The sequence below is a fragment of the Anoplophora glabripennis genome, unplaced genomic scaffold, assembly GCF_000390285.2.
Source record: "Anoplophora glabripennis isolate ALB-LARVAE unplaced genomic scaffold, Agla_2.0 scaffold88, whole genome shotgun sequence".
Taxonomy (NCBI): Eukaryota; Metazoa; Arthropoda; class Insecta; order Coleoptera; family Cerambycidae; genus Anoplophora; species Anoplophora glabripennis.
In genome coordinates this window covers 280,596-297,390 of record NW_019416799.1, presented here as the reverse complement: position 1 = coordinate 297,390, position 16,795 = coordinate 280,596, and the positions used below count along the sequence as shown (strand labels likewise).

General features: G+C 35.4%; 1 protein-coding gene across 2 annotated transcripts in view; it reads right to left on the bottom strand.

Annotated features, from left to right (window-relative positions):
• LOC108912012 (teneurin-a) overlaps window positions 1–16,795 on the bottom strand; it is a 225,486-nt gene that overhangs the window by 7,778 nt on the left and 200,913 nt on the right. For both annotated transcript variants that reach the window (XM_018717129.1, XM_018717130.1), the window contains 6 exons: window positions 7,921–8,040; window positions 5,749–5,916; window positions 4,349–5,200; window positions 3,605–3,746; window positions 1,639–1,890; window positions 362–1,288 (listed from right to left, as the gene is read on the bottom strand). In XM_018717129.1, coding sequence (XP_018572645.1) covers window positions 362–1,288; window positions 1,639–1,890; window positions 3,605–3,746; window positions 4,349–5,200; window positions 5,749–5,916; window positions 7,921–8,040 — 2,461 coding nt within the window. The remainder of the gene's footprint in view (window positions 1–361; window positions 1,289–1,638; window positions 1,891–3,604; window positions 3,747–4,348; window positions 5,201–5,748; window positions 5,917–7,920; window positions 8,041–16,795) is intronic.

The following is a 16,795-nucleotide window of genomic DNA, read 5'->3' as shown; positions in this document are numbered from 1 at the left end:
GCCATAATTAAGTGATTTCTAACATTTTCAGAGGTTCTTTTGAAGGCAAATGAACAATGAGAGCGATGTGTCTCTCGAAATGTCAATAAATCTGAACCGATGACGTGGCAACTAGCTCGGAAATTGTTTAATTATTGTACTTAGCTTGCGGTTCTACAAGATATTGTAAATACATATATCAATTCTATCACTGATTTGATATTTTCAAAATTGAACTAGTCATACAATTAAATACGCACAGAACAGACAGAAAGATTAATTTATAAACTTCTCGAGTGGCTGTGGTGAGTACAAGGCAACAACAATCATAGATAACAACATCTAAAAAGTATATTCATTACTCCAATATTAAGATACTTACACTAGACCGACTGGTGAGCAGCCCCGTGTTCATATCGTAATCCAGCTCTATCTCCGATCGCCCCTTCTCGCTCAATTTAACCAAGTATCCGACTCCGGACATTTTCAGTTCCGATTTGTGGTCCTGTGTGTTCTCAATGGAACTGACGGCGTTGTTGTAATCTCTTAAGAACTGTATTTTATTGCCCGAACTGTCGGTTACGGTGGAGAGCTTCCCGAAACTCGTGTTTTTAGAGTAGAGGAAAGTATATCTCGTCTTATCCGAGGCGAGGTCCTTCGTCGCCACGTGCTGCCCGTAACGGTTGAACACGTAGACCTCCCCAGCGGGCGGATACGGGATCCTGAACTCCCCGTTCTCGTCGTGCGTCGGCAGGTAGTGTTCCAGGGAAAGTATATGTAAAGATCCCTGGTCCGCGACGTGTAGGACGCCACCAGGTGAGACGGCCAGGGCCGAAATGGCCTGGAAACGCGCGTTGGAGGATAATAAAGTTTCCGCGTTGCTGGTGGTCTCCTCGGTCGATCCGCACAGGCAGGCGGGCGGGAGTTCTTGGGGTCTTTCGTTTGGACTAGCCGTGGTGATGTTGTACGCACATTCGCAGTTCTTTTTGGATTTGTCTTGGAGTTTTCCGGCGAAGTGTATGATTTTTCCGGACGTGTCGATCAGCCTTATGTAGTAGACGCTGTGGGTGTCCGATTCTGCTATGTAGAGGTCGCCGTTTGGAGCGAACGTTAGGGCTAGTACGGTTCCTAGGATTTTATCGTTCGTTATCCTCGTGTTGTTGTCTTCTCTGTGGCAGTGTAAGGGAATGCCGGCGACCACCTTTATTTTCATGTCGGCGGTTAATTTCAGTACCAGGCGGTCGTCGATTAGGTGAAGCGAGCCGTCCAGGGGACTGAGGGCTAGGCCCGTGGGCCACTGTAGTTGCGCCTAAAATTCAATTTCGTTAAAAGACAGTACATAATTAGGGTTTGTCTCACTAATACGACATTCATTTTTTCTAAAGATATGAGACAGCTTTAAAAGCCTACCCTGAAATTTTTATTCTTACGCGTCTTTTTTTTAGAAGAATAACGGATAAAGCACTTACGGTAGACCCCTTGGTACGTATTTTTGTTTCCCACCAGAAAAATGTTACCTTTTGACCGAATTTAAGAAAAATTAAATTTCCGCTTCATTTTATTTAGCGGCGGCACTTTAATTGCAAGTGTTACTTGTACGAGTCGCTCCCCCTTTCTCTCAAAGTAGTTCCCCAAAACTGATCGACTCGAAGCAATTACCTGACTAGCCGATATCGCTCCTCTGCAAGGAATGGGGGTCCAATGATTGTGATGGCCATGATTACCAATCAAAGTGTGAATAATGCCCTTAGGGTCGACAGCCCTTATATTAGTGCCGTCGGCGATATACATAGTTCCATCCACTGCTATCGCGATGCCCTTGGGATGCGCCAGCCGGGCGTATTTAGCCGGACCCTCATCCCCGCATGCACTGTCGTCGCCGGGGATGCAGCGTTCTCCGTTGCCGACGATCTGGAAAATGAATATGCTAATACAAGGCGGAATCGCCAAGAATACGTGTTCGTTTGGGGCGATTTGGACGCCGTAACGCAATGAGGCGGGGTGTCGTCGAATTTTTTAACTTAGTTTTACGTACTTCGTGTTGTTATTGGATATAAAACATATACGACTCCAATTTTCTCAAAATTGTTCCTTTGGGGCGGCTTTTTTAAAGCAGTATGCTAAAGCAAGGCACCCAAATAAAGCTCTTATTAATTTTAAACAATAGTGTTCACTAAATTTTAAGTGTTTATGAAAGCACTAAGACATTAATCTGAATGTATCAACAGAAAAAAAGGTATAAATACACCTTACGAAATTACTAAAAATTTAATCTGGAATAGTCAGGAAATTTTATAAATCTGGAAACATCAGTGAATTTTTCTAATTAAACTGGAATTTGTACAATTACACAGCCACACAAAAAAGATAAGTAGTCTGTACTTTTCATGCGACATAATGTTATCTGTAGTATTTTTGCCGCTGATTACGCATTCGAGGTCAGAATTGCGAAACTCATTTTGTAATATTTTACTTTATAACCTGAGTACCCAATCATGTGTTATTCTACTTTTTTCGGCTATATCTTGTTCTTTTTTCTGTAAAAGATCTATTCACGGGTTGAATTTTGTAAATCTGATCTCCTATTCATGATCAGTGACCTCGAAAACCCCCGTATACCAAATTTGTCGCGAATGTGTTATTTTTTGAAAATTTGGTCGGCCGCCATCTTGAATTTTGCAAAATTGACCTCGAATTCGTGATCAGTGACCCCGAAAACCCCCGTATACCAAATTTGGCGCGAATTTATTACTTTTTGAAAATTCGTGATATCTGACCTTAATTGAGCAGTTTTTTTGAGGTTAGAAAAAGAACCATCAATTCTGACCGCTAATTCACGTTCGGCGAGGTCATAACTATATAAATGAATATTTGAATATAGAAAAGAAAAATTCTAGCTTTCCTAGCACTTTTTCGTGAATTTTTGCTATTTTGACCTGTTTTTTGAGGTTAGGAAATTCCTGTGATGTGATAGCTCAATTCTGACACCGGATTCGTGATCAGGAGGCAAAAATACTACGGATAACCTGTGTCGCATGAAAAGTATAGACTACTTTTCTTTTTTTGTGTGGCTGTTATTATTCTAGAAAAAAAAGTTTTTTTCTGAATACCAAATACTCGCTGCTTAGATCGATTTTTAATTTTTATACTTATTCTGATCATCAAAATTAAAAATAGTTGTTAGATTTCTCAAGAAATAAAGAAATTATTATTAACAAAATTCTAAATTAATCCGTTTATTTTGAATGAATTTAAACTTCCGATTCGAAATAAAGTCAAGTAAAAAAAAAACAGAAACTGTCAGTTTTTGACACTTTTCAATTGTTTTAAAAGATGGCGCTTTTATTGTTAACTTGGACTCCTTATTAGATGTCGGACTTTATTTGATTTAGGTACTTTATCTGAATTTTTTTATTTAAACCAATGCTTTCGTTTTGAAACATTATACTCTCGACATTACTTGGAAAAAATGATCTTATTTTCAAGACTAAGCGAATTTTTTTTATGGATCTTTGAATTTTATCCTTGAAATACGGTTTAGGAATCGCTTGATCGGAGCCAGTGGTCCTCAAACATTTACAGGGGATACATTTTTATCCTACATACATAAACATGTAAAACTTACCGGTTCGCTGTTGATGCTAGGATCCTGCACGGGTTCCAAGGATAATACCCTTAGTATTTGGTGTTTTTCCGGATCGGAAACGTAAAGATGTCCGTCGGCAGGTGATATGGCGAGATAATACTGATATGCAACTTGGGTGGCTCTAAAAAACGTTAGTAGGTGCAAGATTAGTGCGCGAAAAATTGTATTATTTAAACGATAGACTATTTTTTGCATAAATTGAAATTTTTATCAAAAACAGCATGTTAAAAAGTAAAAAATAATTTCTTATATTAACACTTGCATTTGGAACTCTCGTATTTAAAAGACGTTTTATTTATTTGTTGTTTTTCACTATTTTATTCAAAAAAATAAAATATATTACTATACCGAGTACCTATATCCAATCGTAAATAATAGTAAGTACGAAAAAATTAAGGAAGAGATTTCGATCGAAAATAAAAGAAAGTCTTTCATGTAAAAAAATGTATCGCTTCCTACCTACGGATTTATATCCCTTGAAATGGGAAGCGAAAGATTAAGTTTTTATTTTTTCCTTAAATTAAAAAAAAATAAAATTCGGGCATTTTGGCATTTTTTAAGGAGCTATTTTTTGGTAATGTTATAATTAAATGTTATTAAGATACGTAATTGCAAATACTGCTAAACGTCAAAGTCTAATTCATTCTCAAAATTTCGATAAACTTACAAAAATATAACCGCAGTTATAAATACATCTTATCATTATTTGCGGTTCAGCCTTACCTTAATTGTAGCACCGTGTAGACATTTCCCTCGGGCGTGATCCTCCTAACCAAATTGAAATCGCCTACATAAATACTACCATCGGGCCCCGTGGCCAGCGACCCCGGCGTCAACAGCTTGGCATCTTTGGCCGGACCCCCGCACTGCCCTGGGCAATTCAGCGACCTCTGGAGTCCCGTCCCCATGATAACCCGCACCATACGCGGATACTGCTTGAAATGCAAAGTGGAACCGTCGCCCTTCTGCAGAATACCCTCGTGGAAGTTGTAGTGGTGGTGTATGTCCAGCCCCCAACCGCCCACGTCGGAGATGTCCACGTCGAAGCCCTTGATGTCCGCCGTCTGGGTCTCCCACACCGGTTCCAGGCAGGTGCTGTGCTGGTACCCTATCGACACCTTCGCCTGGACTATCCCGTAGACCTTCTGCTTGTAGACGTTCCGCTTGTTCCAAGCGAACGTGTGCACCAGGTTGGGGTCCGCCTCGTAGGTCTTCACGTGTAGCGACCCTTCTATTTCCACCCTGACGTATACGTGAGTTAATGTGTTCGGTATCTGGGCCCCCGTCAGCCTCATAAATATTGTGCTTAAGTAGCCGGTGGCTTGCGAACTTTGGTATAAAATATGCAGGTCGGATCCAGGTATCGGGATGGACTCCTGTATAATTTGTGTTTCGGCGAACACCACGCTCCTACCCTGCATCCCGCCGACGGCTTCCGGCATCCAGGTTCCGGTTATGACCGGGCTTAGGAGTTCGGGGTCGTGATCGTCGCAGGAGTTCGGCACGGCCCCGTTGGGGCCGAAGAACGACCGCGATACACCCGGGAAGTTTATGGCGGGGTTCCTCGCCAGGAAGCTGCAAGACGTTTAATATGTAATTATTGCAGGTTCGGAAACGGCGCCCGTAATGGTAAATATCGTTATTAACAATCGGAGTTTTAAGCAGGCGAACATTATTCATACATTTATCAGATTCTCTTAATGCAGAACATGATTAAAACTATAGTGAAAACTAATAAGAGCGTTTAATTTAATATTATATTATGGCAAAAGTTACAGCGCGATCTAACGGCCTCTTGGAATGTTTTTTTCAGCGTTAATGTGTGGGGAAATTCACAGATGGCGTCATTGTCGTAAACATATTGACTCTCCGATTTCCCTTCTTTTTTTAACAGCCCAAAGTGAGCTAGAGTATTAGAATAGTATAAAATTTCTTACGCAGATTAATAACTAATAAGCCGTTTTTTATTTGGCTAATATCAGGGTTCTTAATCTCTTTCAGACATGGCATGCCATGATTTTGATATAGATTCTATACCATAGAACTTCAACTTTTAATTTCATAACTCTTCTTTTATTTAAAATAACCAATTACAAATACTAAGTAGAAAACTGATTCGTTACCTCTTTTGGACATGACCAATGTCGGCGTCGTCGCTCAGTTGCATGTGGACAGGGGGTAGCACTATTATTTGATTCCAAGGAACGAAGACCGTTACCGTAGTCGGTATAAACGGCGACCTTTGAAATTGCAACGTCACAGCGCCGCCCCCGTTTACCAAAACGTCGAACCTACGAAAAAAATACAATTGCAATAATTTCATTATGAAATTAGTTACAAAAAGTTGATCGAATGTTTTTATTAGTCACCGTAAGGATCTTACTTATTCTGTCAGAGAGCCGCCAAGCGGGTCAACCGAGACATGCGTGAGTCGCTTTTCACGTTCACGTCACGTTAGTATACTGTTGCCTTTGTTATCGTGCGGATATTAAGTAATTAATTCCTATTCGTTGGTGTTTATGGTGGTGTATTGTCGACAATTTAATTTGTTACTTTTTAATAAATGGGTGCGCCTATGTCCCGTAGCTCAGTTCTGACAGCCCTACATATTAACAATAATTATTCAAATTAATTATAAATTAAAAGTGAAGTTGAGATTAGTGACCCCTCTGCTACAAATTAAGTATTGTGCTTCTTCCAGTAAACAATATCCTTTAAACTTGGGAATATCCCCGTGGAGGTAGTTACAGCCGTGTTGCTGATAATTAGTTACTTGCCTTCCGATCCTCAGTACCCAACAAATGACCATATTTCCCATCAGACGCCGAGATTGGCAAGATAAATGTATCCCCGATGTAATGAGAGGCAGTAAGCGGAGGAAAATTAGTGGATTTGCCGTCTTTGATGTGGCCGCACCCAAATTAGACACGCTATTCCGTTCTAATTAAGCTACTTTGTTATTTTCGCATGTTACCCGATCCCGGGGTTTTGTTTATTCGAGCTGCACCGTGGAGCTACGGATATAAGATCCTCGCGCCGGGTCCCGTTTCCTTAATTATTAGGAGAGCTCCGGGAAGCTCAGGTGGGCTCAATTAGAACGCAGTTAGGTGCCGGGAAATTGCAGTCGAGTTTCGAAGAACGCGCGAGAATTGCGCCTTTTTACATGATTAATTTGTTGGAATATGCGTTAAATTATGTATGCGCCGCCCATGGATATCATTTGCTTAAAATTATATGACATAGTCACTCTTAGTAAAAATGTTCGAAGGTTTGTCCATCATATTCGAGACAAAGTTCTAATCACCGACCGTTTATGCGATCACAGTTATTACGTTGCTCACGAATTGTGTTTGTGGTATTGCTGATGGCTTGAACAACTTTATGTTTAGTTTTATTCTTTATTTAATTTCAAATTTTTTAATCTAAAATTACAAGGTGATTCACAACGTATCCAAAAAAATTAGGGAACAGATGCAGCATGAGAAATAGAGTCAATATCGTAAAAAAATGTTAGTTTCCGAGAAAAAAATTATTGAAGTTGTAGTACTTTCAAGCATTACATCGCTGGACAACTGTAGTCTCTAGCGTCATTCGCAATACGCGTGGAGAGCCACCTGACTTCAGCAACTCCGAATAGTGAAATCCGATTTTACAATCGTCGTTGCTATAGTGTTTACAATAGTTTTTTAGTAGTTAGTGTCAAAAACGGCCGGTTCTTTACAAAATTATATTTGTAAAAGTAGCACCACTAAACTTGGACGACGTATTGTTTGTCCTTATCTTACATGTGTAAGCTTATCTGCCTCGAGAGTCTGTTTTTTGAGGTGGGGCACATTGGACATATTATTAGCGTGGGGTAGGTCATTAGTATGCGGTCTTAACGATATTATTTTGTTTTGTCACAAAAAAATGAGACAATTTTTGAGCTAAATCCTACAGTTTTACTCTCCTTTGAATCATTTTATTTCGTTCTTGTCCTTTGTATTATAAAATTATCTACGATTTTAATCTGACAATCTTTCGGGAATTCAGGAATTTCAATTTGCCAGGGCAATCAATATTTAAGTAATAGGGTCTTCCATAAATAACAAACAAATTAAAATAATCCTGATCAGTACCTTCTGAGATATCGATAGTGGCGATTCCTGGTGGAACATCCTGTATAGTCACTATCATGTGTCTATCCCGTATCCTTAGAACTTTACCAACGATTTCCCGTCGCGCAAATAAATGCAGATACGATTTACATACACTTACAGCTACACCTGCTAATTCAACTACCCAAATCAACTTACCATCCTCCCTGCCTGGTGAGGGTGAATCCGAACCTTGACTCTTTGTCCACCGCCACTCTGATGCCTACAATTCCGAGTCCCTGGGGCGTCACCACTTGGCCTCTCATAACTGCAACTCGACTGATTAATATATATTAATTAGAAATTCCTCAATGGCTACACTTCGAATCGCTTCAAGTTCAACGAACACAATCGTCGGGATTACCAAAGATCTGTTCGCTATTTGCAATGCGGTTGTATGTGTATGGTGTGTGTGGAATTGTTCGATATTTACAGTGGCTTTTCACCGAGTTCGATTTGATATGTCGCATGTTAATGTTTATTCTGATCTAGTTGCACAAATATATAGAAATTATACAGAACAATTTTGAAAGGTTTCTTTTGATTGAAAAACGGTGGTTTGGCAATTGTGTTAATAAAGAATGGAATTTTGAAACGTATTTGATTGTTAATAGATATTCAAGCTTATTGTTAGTAAAGCCTGTCTCACACGAAGCGACGTTTTGTCGCGCGGGGAAGTGATTGAGACTAAAAGCATATTTAATTCTATACAGTGCTGAACTTTTCTGGATTACAATGCAGGCAACAATCCTAAGACAAGAAGAGACCTATTTTTATAGTTTTTAGACGAAAAAGTAAATATATTTGATGTTACATTTATTAGTTTTTATCACTGCAGTCCATTTTTCCGAGTGTTCCTTCAATTTTCTTTTGTTTATCACTAGGGGTTTGATTTATTCATTTCAATTTTACCATAGTAAGCTTTGTAATCGAGCTTAGTCAGCACCGTATACCTACTTTTTAGAGCTTATAATACTTTGTCAAAACATCTCTTCAATTTTAATTCAAAACGAAACATAGGCACAATAACATCTTTGAACTCCTGATTTATTTGTTTTGAGTTTGTGGTTTTATATTCACAATACAGAAACTACTTGCTTTATTTATATGCAACGAAGCTGTAATTTTTGCCAAACCAGCTTTAATAAATGTACTAAAAAATCGTAAAGCCACATATGCAACAATTTATTTTTATTTTATTTTTTTCACGTTTTGGAAGGTAATAAATCTCCCGGCACTGTATATAAACCCTTTCAGTTTTAATTAGACTTTTTTAAATTAAAATGAAACTGTTTAATTAAACGGTACACTGAGTTTTGTCCGTTCGAAAGAGTTCGGAGCTATATATATATATATATATGTGCGAGATATTATTACGAATATACCTGAATAACAATTTAATCAAAAATATATCCATGCACATTGTCAGCACTGGTCACCAAAGCTGAATTAAGCTGCGTATATATATTGTTGTTGCGAAAATGTACGGTTCAGCCGGGGAATCATCAAAAGCGGCACCGTTTCCGTGCATTTTCGCAGCGTTTTTGTGCAGGCAACTTATCATCACTACGATATATTAATTTTTTTTTTAATGTATAACATCCATCATCTATGACATCTAATTTACGTGGTATTTCTTTAACTTTCTGACCTTGGAGACGACGATATATTCATGTGGGAAGATCGACGGGTCTGAACAGTGCCTTAGCCATTCGGAATAGTGCATGTATACATCAAAAATTGTTTGCAAATAAAAGTGTTGTAAAGAAATGTCACGTTCTTTTAATTTAACTTTCCTAAAAAAAAAGAAACATCAAATACTTGCTGTTAAATACACATCCTTAAACATTTCTGTAAAGAATAAGTGAATAATTTCCATAATTTTGTTTCAAAGAGAAAATCAAATAAATTTAAGAAGTTTATATTATCAAGAATGATATAAATAAACAACATTTTGAAAAAACATGTCAAGTTGAAACTAGAACAAATATTGAAAGATAAATAGAAATTTTATACATTTTATACTTGTTTTCTTAGTGTATAACGCAACTTATCCTAAAAATGTCTTACTTAAGCAACTTGAGAGTCTACCTTGTTTACATTTCACAAAATAGTATTTAAAAATAAGTCATTATTTTATTATGTGGTGCATTATCAACCTTTTGTTGTACCTAGATAAGAGAAACATTTAAAAAAAATATCACGTCAACGAAATTGAATTTTCCGAACAAGGAGCGTGCTCGTACAAGTTTTTCCAGTACCATGTTTATCTAATAATGCCAACAGTCCTTGTTGGGAATAAAACGTGATTCCTACGTCGACAGATATGAATATATCGCGGTTCCAGGCCAGCCATTTCAATACAGATGTGTGTAGTGATTCTGTCAAAATGCAAAAAATGCAAGTAGAGGTAACTGAAAGGTGTGAAGGATATAGGTCGTACAAAGGTCAAAGGTGATTAGGTGGCTAAATGACACGTAGACAGAGGAAGGACATATCGGCCGAGCCGTCATATTATACATCAAAGATCTTGTAGCAACGTGTTCCTATGGTGTTTATCTTTGTTTCATATAAGAATAGACTTTAGACACATCAAGCAAATATAACTATTAAGTAATTAATGCAATCTTTTTTGAAAAATGGTTGTCTAATTCTATTGAAGTTAACTAGTTATCTTTTTTATTTTGTAGTTTTTGTGTTACACTGAAAGAAATACACCATATCGTAATAGAACGTTTATCTGTCTTATTTTTCAAACAATTCATACTGAAATTTGTAATTCCTACGAGTACACAATGAAGAATTTATTAAAACTTTGTTTATAGCAGGAGGTATTTGCTTGATGTTTATAATTTAATATCATTGTGTTTACATACATAATTAGGAAAAGATAACATGAATATGATAAATGTACAAATGATAGAGCGACAGTAAAGAGCTGGAAACATTCATTGCAACCAAAAGAAAATAGAATCCCTTACAAGACCCAAAAGTAATTTTTTTTTGAGTATTTAATTAAATACGTGATTAAAATGGTATATTTAAGTAGATCTGTCCTGAAATAAAATAACATTTCTCGTATATAAAATCTCCGGAAGCGAATGGACTATGACTATACTTCAGAGTACTTCTTTGGATGAAAATAAACCAATTTAGATCAAGTTAATAGTACTTTTTATTTCTATGTTGTTTCCAAGAAAAGTTGGGAGGGTTACAAAATTTTGATTTTATTTATTTCATGATTTTATTGTTTTTGGCTAGCCGAAAATGGATATGGGTTTATTTCTTTACCAAAAACAGACGTCGGTAAATATACCTGAAATAAATTTTGGTTTTTTTTGCCAAAAATGTACTTTTGATGTCATTATTTTCTACTGTCGTTGTCATTTCAAGCAGCTGAAGTTTTGGATGCATTTTAGTTTTAGTAAACTTGATCTTTTTGCAAAATTTGTAGCCTGATACAATCCTTCTTCCCTGATTATGGCTTAATAACTGAAACTAATGAGAAAGAAAATAAAACAATTTTATACTGAATTAGAAAGGACTTTAATTTACCCCGTTACATCTATTCTTAGCAGCGTTTACAAATGATAATGTAGGGAACAACTACTATGCGTACTAAAGCTCTGTCCAGCGTACACCCTCAATTGAACATCGTCATTGATTATTCGTCAGTTGAATGACATATAAATCACCCACACTTATTTTTGGCGAACTCTATGCTTTAGGTGAAATACAAGTTTTCATTCTTGGCTTCCCCAAAAATCTGTTTATATAAAATGTCATTGAAATATCACAAAAAATCTATTTTAAAAGAATGAAATGAACATTTTTTGAATATATGTATGTAGGTATATAACTCTTTAAGAACGCAACATTGTACCAATTTTATTTTTGTCCAATACCCGTGAAGTAAGGTCCATTCGCCTCCCGACACCCTGTACATTCAATTAAATTTTAATGTGAATATTGTAAAAAGAAATAATTGTCCATCACTTTTACTGTACCATAGTCAAGTGGTAGACATTCGAGGCGTTTTTATTTGAAGTCTTCTATTTTGTTGTAGGTACAGAAAAATCACAAATATTATGTAGAATAAGAATCCGAGTTTGCCTATTCCAAAAAACCATTGCTAAATTCAGGGGAATAACAAACTTAAAAAAATAACGAAAAATCACCCGTTTTTCGACATACTTTTCCCTGTAACATTGAAAATAAGCCCTAAATAAAAAAAGTCATTCTTTATTTTTTGTTTATTTGACGATTTTCTATAAAGTTACAACGAATAAAAAAGTTGAATAACAATGAGCGAAGAATAGTAGAAAGTCATATGTATATTTGAAACAATTTTTAAAATAAGTAAATGATGAAATTGATGAAACTAAATATACATGATTTTGTACTATTTTTCGTCCATTGTTAATGTAAAATTCAACTTTTTTGATTTGCAGTTGTTACTTTATAGAAAACCGTCAAATAAACAAAAAATAAAGAATGACTTTTGTTATTTAGGGCTTACTTTCAATGTTACAAGGAAAAATATGTTGAAAAACGGGTAATTTTTCGTTCTTTTTGTATGTTTGTTGTTCCCCTGAATTTAGCAATGGTTTGTTGGAATAGGCAAACTCGGATTCTTATTCTACATAATATTTTGGATTTTTCTGTACAATAAAATAGATGACTTCAAACACAAACGCCAAAGCCTACTTTTACTGCTCTATCGCCTGGTCTAATAGAGATTGTTGATTTCTCTAAATAGTTATTCTTCCTAGAAAATTGTATTTTCACATTCAAAAGCGAACACAAAAAACCCTGTGACTTCTAAAACATTTTTTTGAAAGCACTAATTGTAGATTATACCACATACAGTACGTAATAAGAATAATAGCCGATGCATAATTTATAATAATTTTTTTAAAATTTGTTAAATATTTGCATTATTAACTTTTTCTACATTAATTTTAAATGTTTAACAAATAATGATTCATATTTTTAAATAAAATATATTTTTTTTTAATTGTAGGGCTGGATATATTTTGCTAAAATGTCTTTATTAAACCATTTAAAATAAATACCCTTTCGCAATTAGATCGATACAACCTCGTACTGGTTGCGGACGGTTCCTAAATTAAAACCCGAAATAATTAAGACCGTTTGAGTCCCCGCGAGTTAAAAATAATACAAAAAGTATCTTGTAAGAGAAACTGGGAATGAAAAAGCATGAATAGAAATGAACAAACATTGATAAAGATTACATAAAATGTATGAACAAACAAACGGTAGGGTAAGAGGCCAGTCGCTTAGGCCCTCAAAAGGCCTAATTCAGGAAGCAAATGGCGAAAATATTTCGGATGCGGAAATGAAGGCTTTATTTTAATAACCTGCCAGGACGGTATTCCCTTTCGAGGCGGTGCCGGGGCACATAATTTCGGGAGAAATTTTACGCCTGCGATTTATTACCTCGTCGAGCTGTCGAAAATAAATTTTGCCGTCTGAAGTGTCAGAAAAGAAAAACTGTAATAGGTCACATTGTTCTTGCAACTGTACATACATTATATTCAATGGATTTGGTTTGCTACACATTGTAATTCTGCCTATTTAGTATTTAAATGTGTTTTATACCTGTTTCTTTTTAATTTCTATTCTGTTGTTCTTTTATTTTATTATTTTTTTACAATATTTTTAAGTAACTTCTTTTCCTGTTCTCTCTTGGACTCTTCCCGTTGACCAGGTATAATTTCAAATGAATAGATAAATATTTAAAAACAAAACTAAACTATTATCATTCTGTATTTCGAAAAACAAGTGCTCATATAAAATTATTTTTCTGATTTTTTGGAACATTTTCTGTTTTTATAATTTTTTTTTATTTTTTTTAACATTATACCATTATAATTTTTAATTTACCGGTGGACATCTTTCAAGTCGCGTGGCGATCTCAGTTATCTTAAGAGTTGGGATGATTTAATTTTTATTTCTATAATCAAAAAATCAAAGGTGTGAATTTTTTCAAAATATAAAAGTCGTTTCTAATTCAGTATAAACGTTTATTTTCCTTTCCTACTAGTTCCGGCTACTGTGCTATCATTAGAGGAAGAAAAATAACATAAACGATTATACTGACTTTACACCATCACACTTACTCACTTTGTATCTCTAAAAATAACTGGGATCTCTATGATGCGACTCGAAGAAGAAGCGTTTGGTATATGTGGGCATTTTCATTTAAAATCTCACACGTCCCATATTAGAATGTGGTCGATCTGACGTGAGTTATTACATTGTCGTCAGACTGCCGCCTTTTCAAATGTAATAGGAAATTTATTTTTTTACTGGACATCTTTTTAAAATAGTTATTTTTTAAACTTTAATAATCATTTGCATAGATTTCTGTTATCGAAGGACACTGTTTGTTTTCGATTGACGATTATTTAGAAAAAAAAAATAATAATTGAATCAGCTCAGTATTCTGTCGATTTCACCAGTGGCTTCCTCTTTCGAGGGGCCTAAGCGACCCGGTCCCCTAGGAGTAAGTATTATATATAGATGTCGTTCGCATTGAGCTTCAGGCTATTTATTGTTAACAGGCAGCACACGGACAGACGAACAGACAGACAGAACGAACATGGGGAGATGCTGCCACTTACCGCGGTGTAAAGGAGTTCCAGAACTCGCTACAAGTGGGGTTGCAGCAGCGACACAGGGAACACAGAAGACAGGACAGTTAACTAACCACACTGCAATACGGTGCGCGCGACGCACGGCGACGGCCGTCGCTCGCACGCCGACGCGCATGTACTACTAAGCATATGGGGCGGTGCCCTGAGAGAGGTTCTGTTTTTCAGTAATTACTAGGTTCAGTCAATAATTTTTTTAAATAAATATAACCACTGCGCATTTTACAGTGGTATGTGAATGTGGTCCTGCTTATTTTTTATTGGCTATTAACTAATGAGTAAATTAGTTCATAATATGCGTATTTTCAAATAATTTCCATGTAATTTCATGAAATAAATGAGACACTAAGTTGCAATATTAATTTTCATGAGTCAAAGCACGAAATTCCGAAAGATTTCAAGAAAATTCATGATATTTCTTGTTAGATTTGTAAGATTACAGAAAAGTTTTTTCAAGGTTGAGATATTTTACAAGAAATCTCCATTGCTGAAAGTTTCAGAAACTTCAAATTCAAGAGAAGTCCTACACATTATCAAAAGATTGCATAATTCCTTAAAAATACATATACGATTTTATTTAAAATATCGTAAAAATGTTTTTTTTTAAATTTTCATTTTAATTTGTTTTTGTATCTGTGGATTATCATTTAAAAATTATCTATGCAAAATAATTAAATGAATCGATTCACCTATACAATGTTGGCCTTGAAAAAAGGGAACATTTTTTTATTTTTCAATTTATGAAAAGAGTCGTTCTTGTAAAAAAGTTCTGCTTGTGTCCAAATACAGAAAAAAGTAGTTTAACGTAAATATCAGAAATATCGTAGTTGATTTTGTCCTAAGGGCGTTTGGGGTTTGGGATGATTGGCTTACTGAAAAAATAATCTAACGTATTTTTATTAAATAGGCTTTGCCAGGAACGAAATAAACATTTTGTGTATTGGTAAAGTACCTTTTTCGTACATGCATCAACAGATTTCATTACCATTTTTTTTTAATTCCAAATTTGGAAGCAATGTAGCCAACATAGCCACAAACTGCCATAAAAACTCATACAATTATTCTTAAAATCGTGCCAATAACAAATTGCCTGAAAATTCGACATTTACACTACTTCTTTTTACAATAGAGAAAATATTCTCAACAAATTGTAGATTTTCTCAAATTTTGTAACGATCTTCTTTGAAACTTTGGTACAATTGCTTCTGTGACGATTTTAGGATCAATAGTGTCAATTTTTATGATGCTGTCTTTTTATTTTTCCAATATCTTCATGCTGCGCAGCTACAATGCTCTTTTTTTTGTAAAATGTCGAGGAAAATTTTAGTAGAAGTTCTTTAAAATTAAAATTTATATTAATGTCCCTTTGGTGGCAATCGGTTTTAATTTGATAATTCAAATTCTTGGTAATCTTCAAACTTGATAAGTGACCATAAATTTTAATTGTTAATAACTTTCTTCAAAAAAATTGTTATTTTAAATGAAAAACGAATATACCTACAAAGAAAGTACATTTTTTGCTAAGGCCTATTTAATTTTTCAGAAATAAAAATATGCAGCAAATTTTTTAATAATACACGATCGTTTCTCAAAATGCCAAAATTTCATAAATTTTTTGTTGTTCACTCCTACCTACGGTTAAGGCGATATTTGAACGCCCTGTGCATATTGAATGTTGGGAAAGTATTGTTTTTTACTCTGTAAATGTCAGGAATGACCTTGTATGATCCCATTTTTGTTAAACTGATCATGGTTTTACAAGAACGAAACGTAGTTTGTCAGTGAAAATTTTATCACGACATATTTTTAAGAAGTAATTCTTTATCTTACCTTGAAGTACATTTAACTGTAATTTTGAATTATAATTTCAAAAACTGATTTTTTTATAAATTATTTCTAAAGGGTTGAGGTTCTATATTTGGCAACCTATTTTTTTTTAGTTTGTGTGAAAGTAACCTCTATCAGGGCATCCCAAAGTACAGTTTAGACGGACAATTTGCTCTAACATTCACTCTGCTTCTCTATCAGTCGGTTTCGTGACGAGACAATATGACGGACACACAATAAAAAAACAAACTGTAGCTACAGACAATGACAGACACAAGTTAGGCAAAAAGGTCTACTAGCAAACAAAACAAACAATGGAAGAACGGCTCTATAATATGCAAACACATGAGTAAAGGTTTGTGTGTACCACTGCGAACTTTGAACCGAGACCAGGCGAAATTCGGCTTTTGTTTGGTTTGGCCTTTGAGCGGCAGAACATCGAGCGTCGATGTGATTTTCGGTTAATTTTTAGGAATTCCATTCGTCGGCGTCATTTGTCCTATCGATCGGAAGTATTAAAATCCCTATCC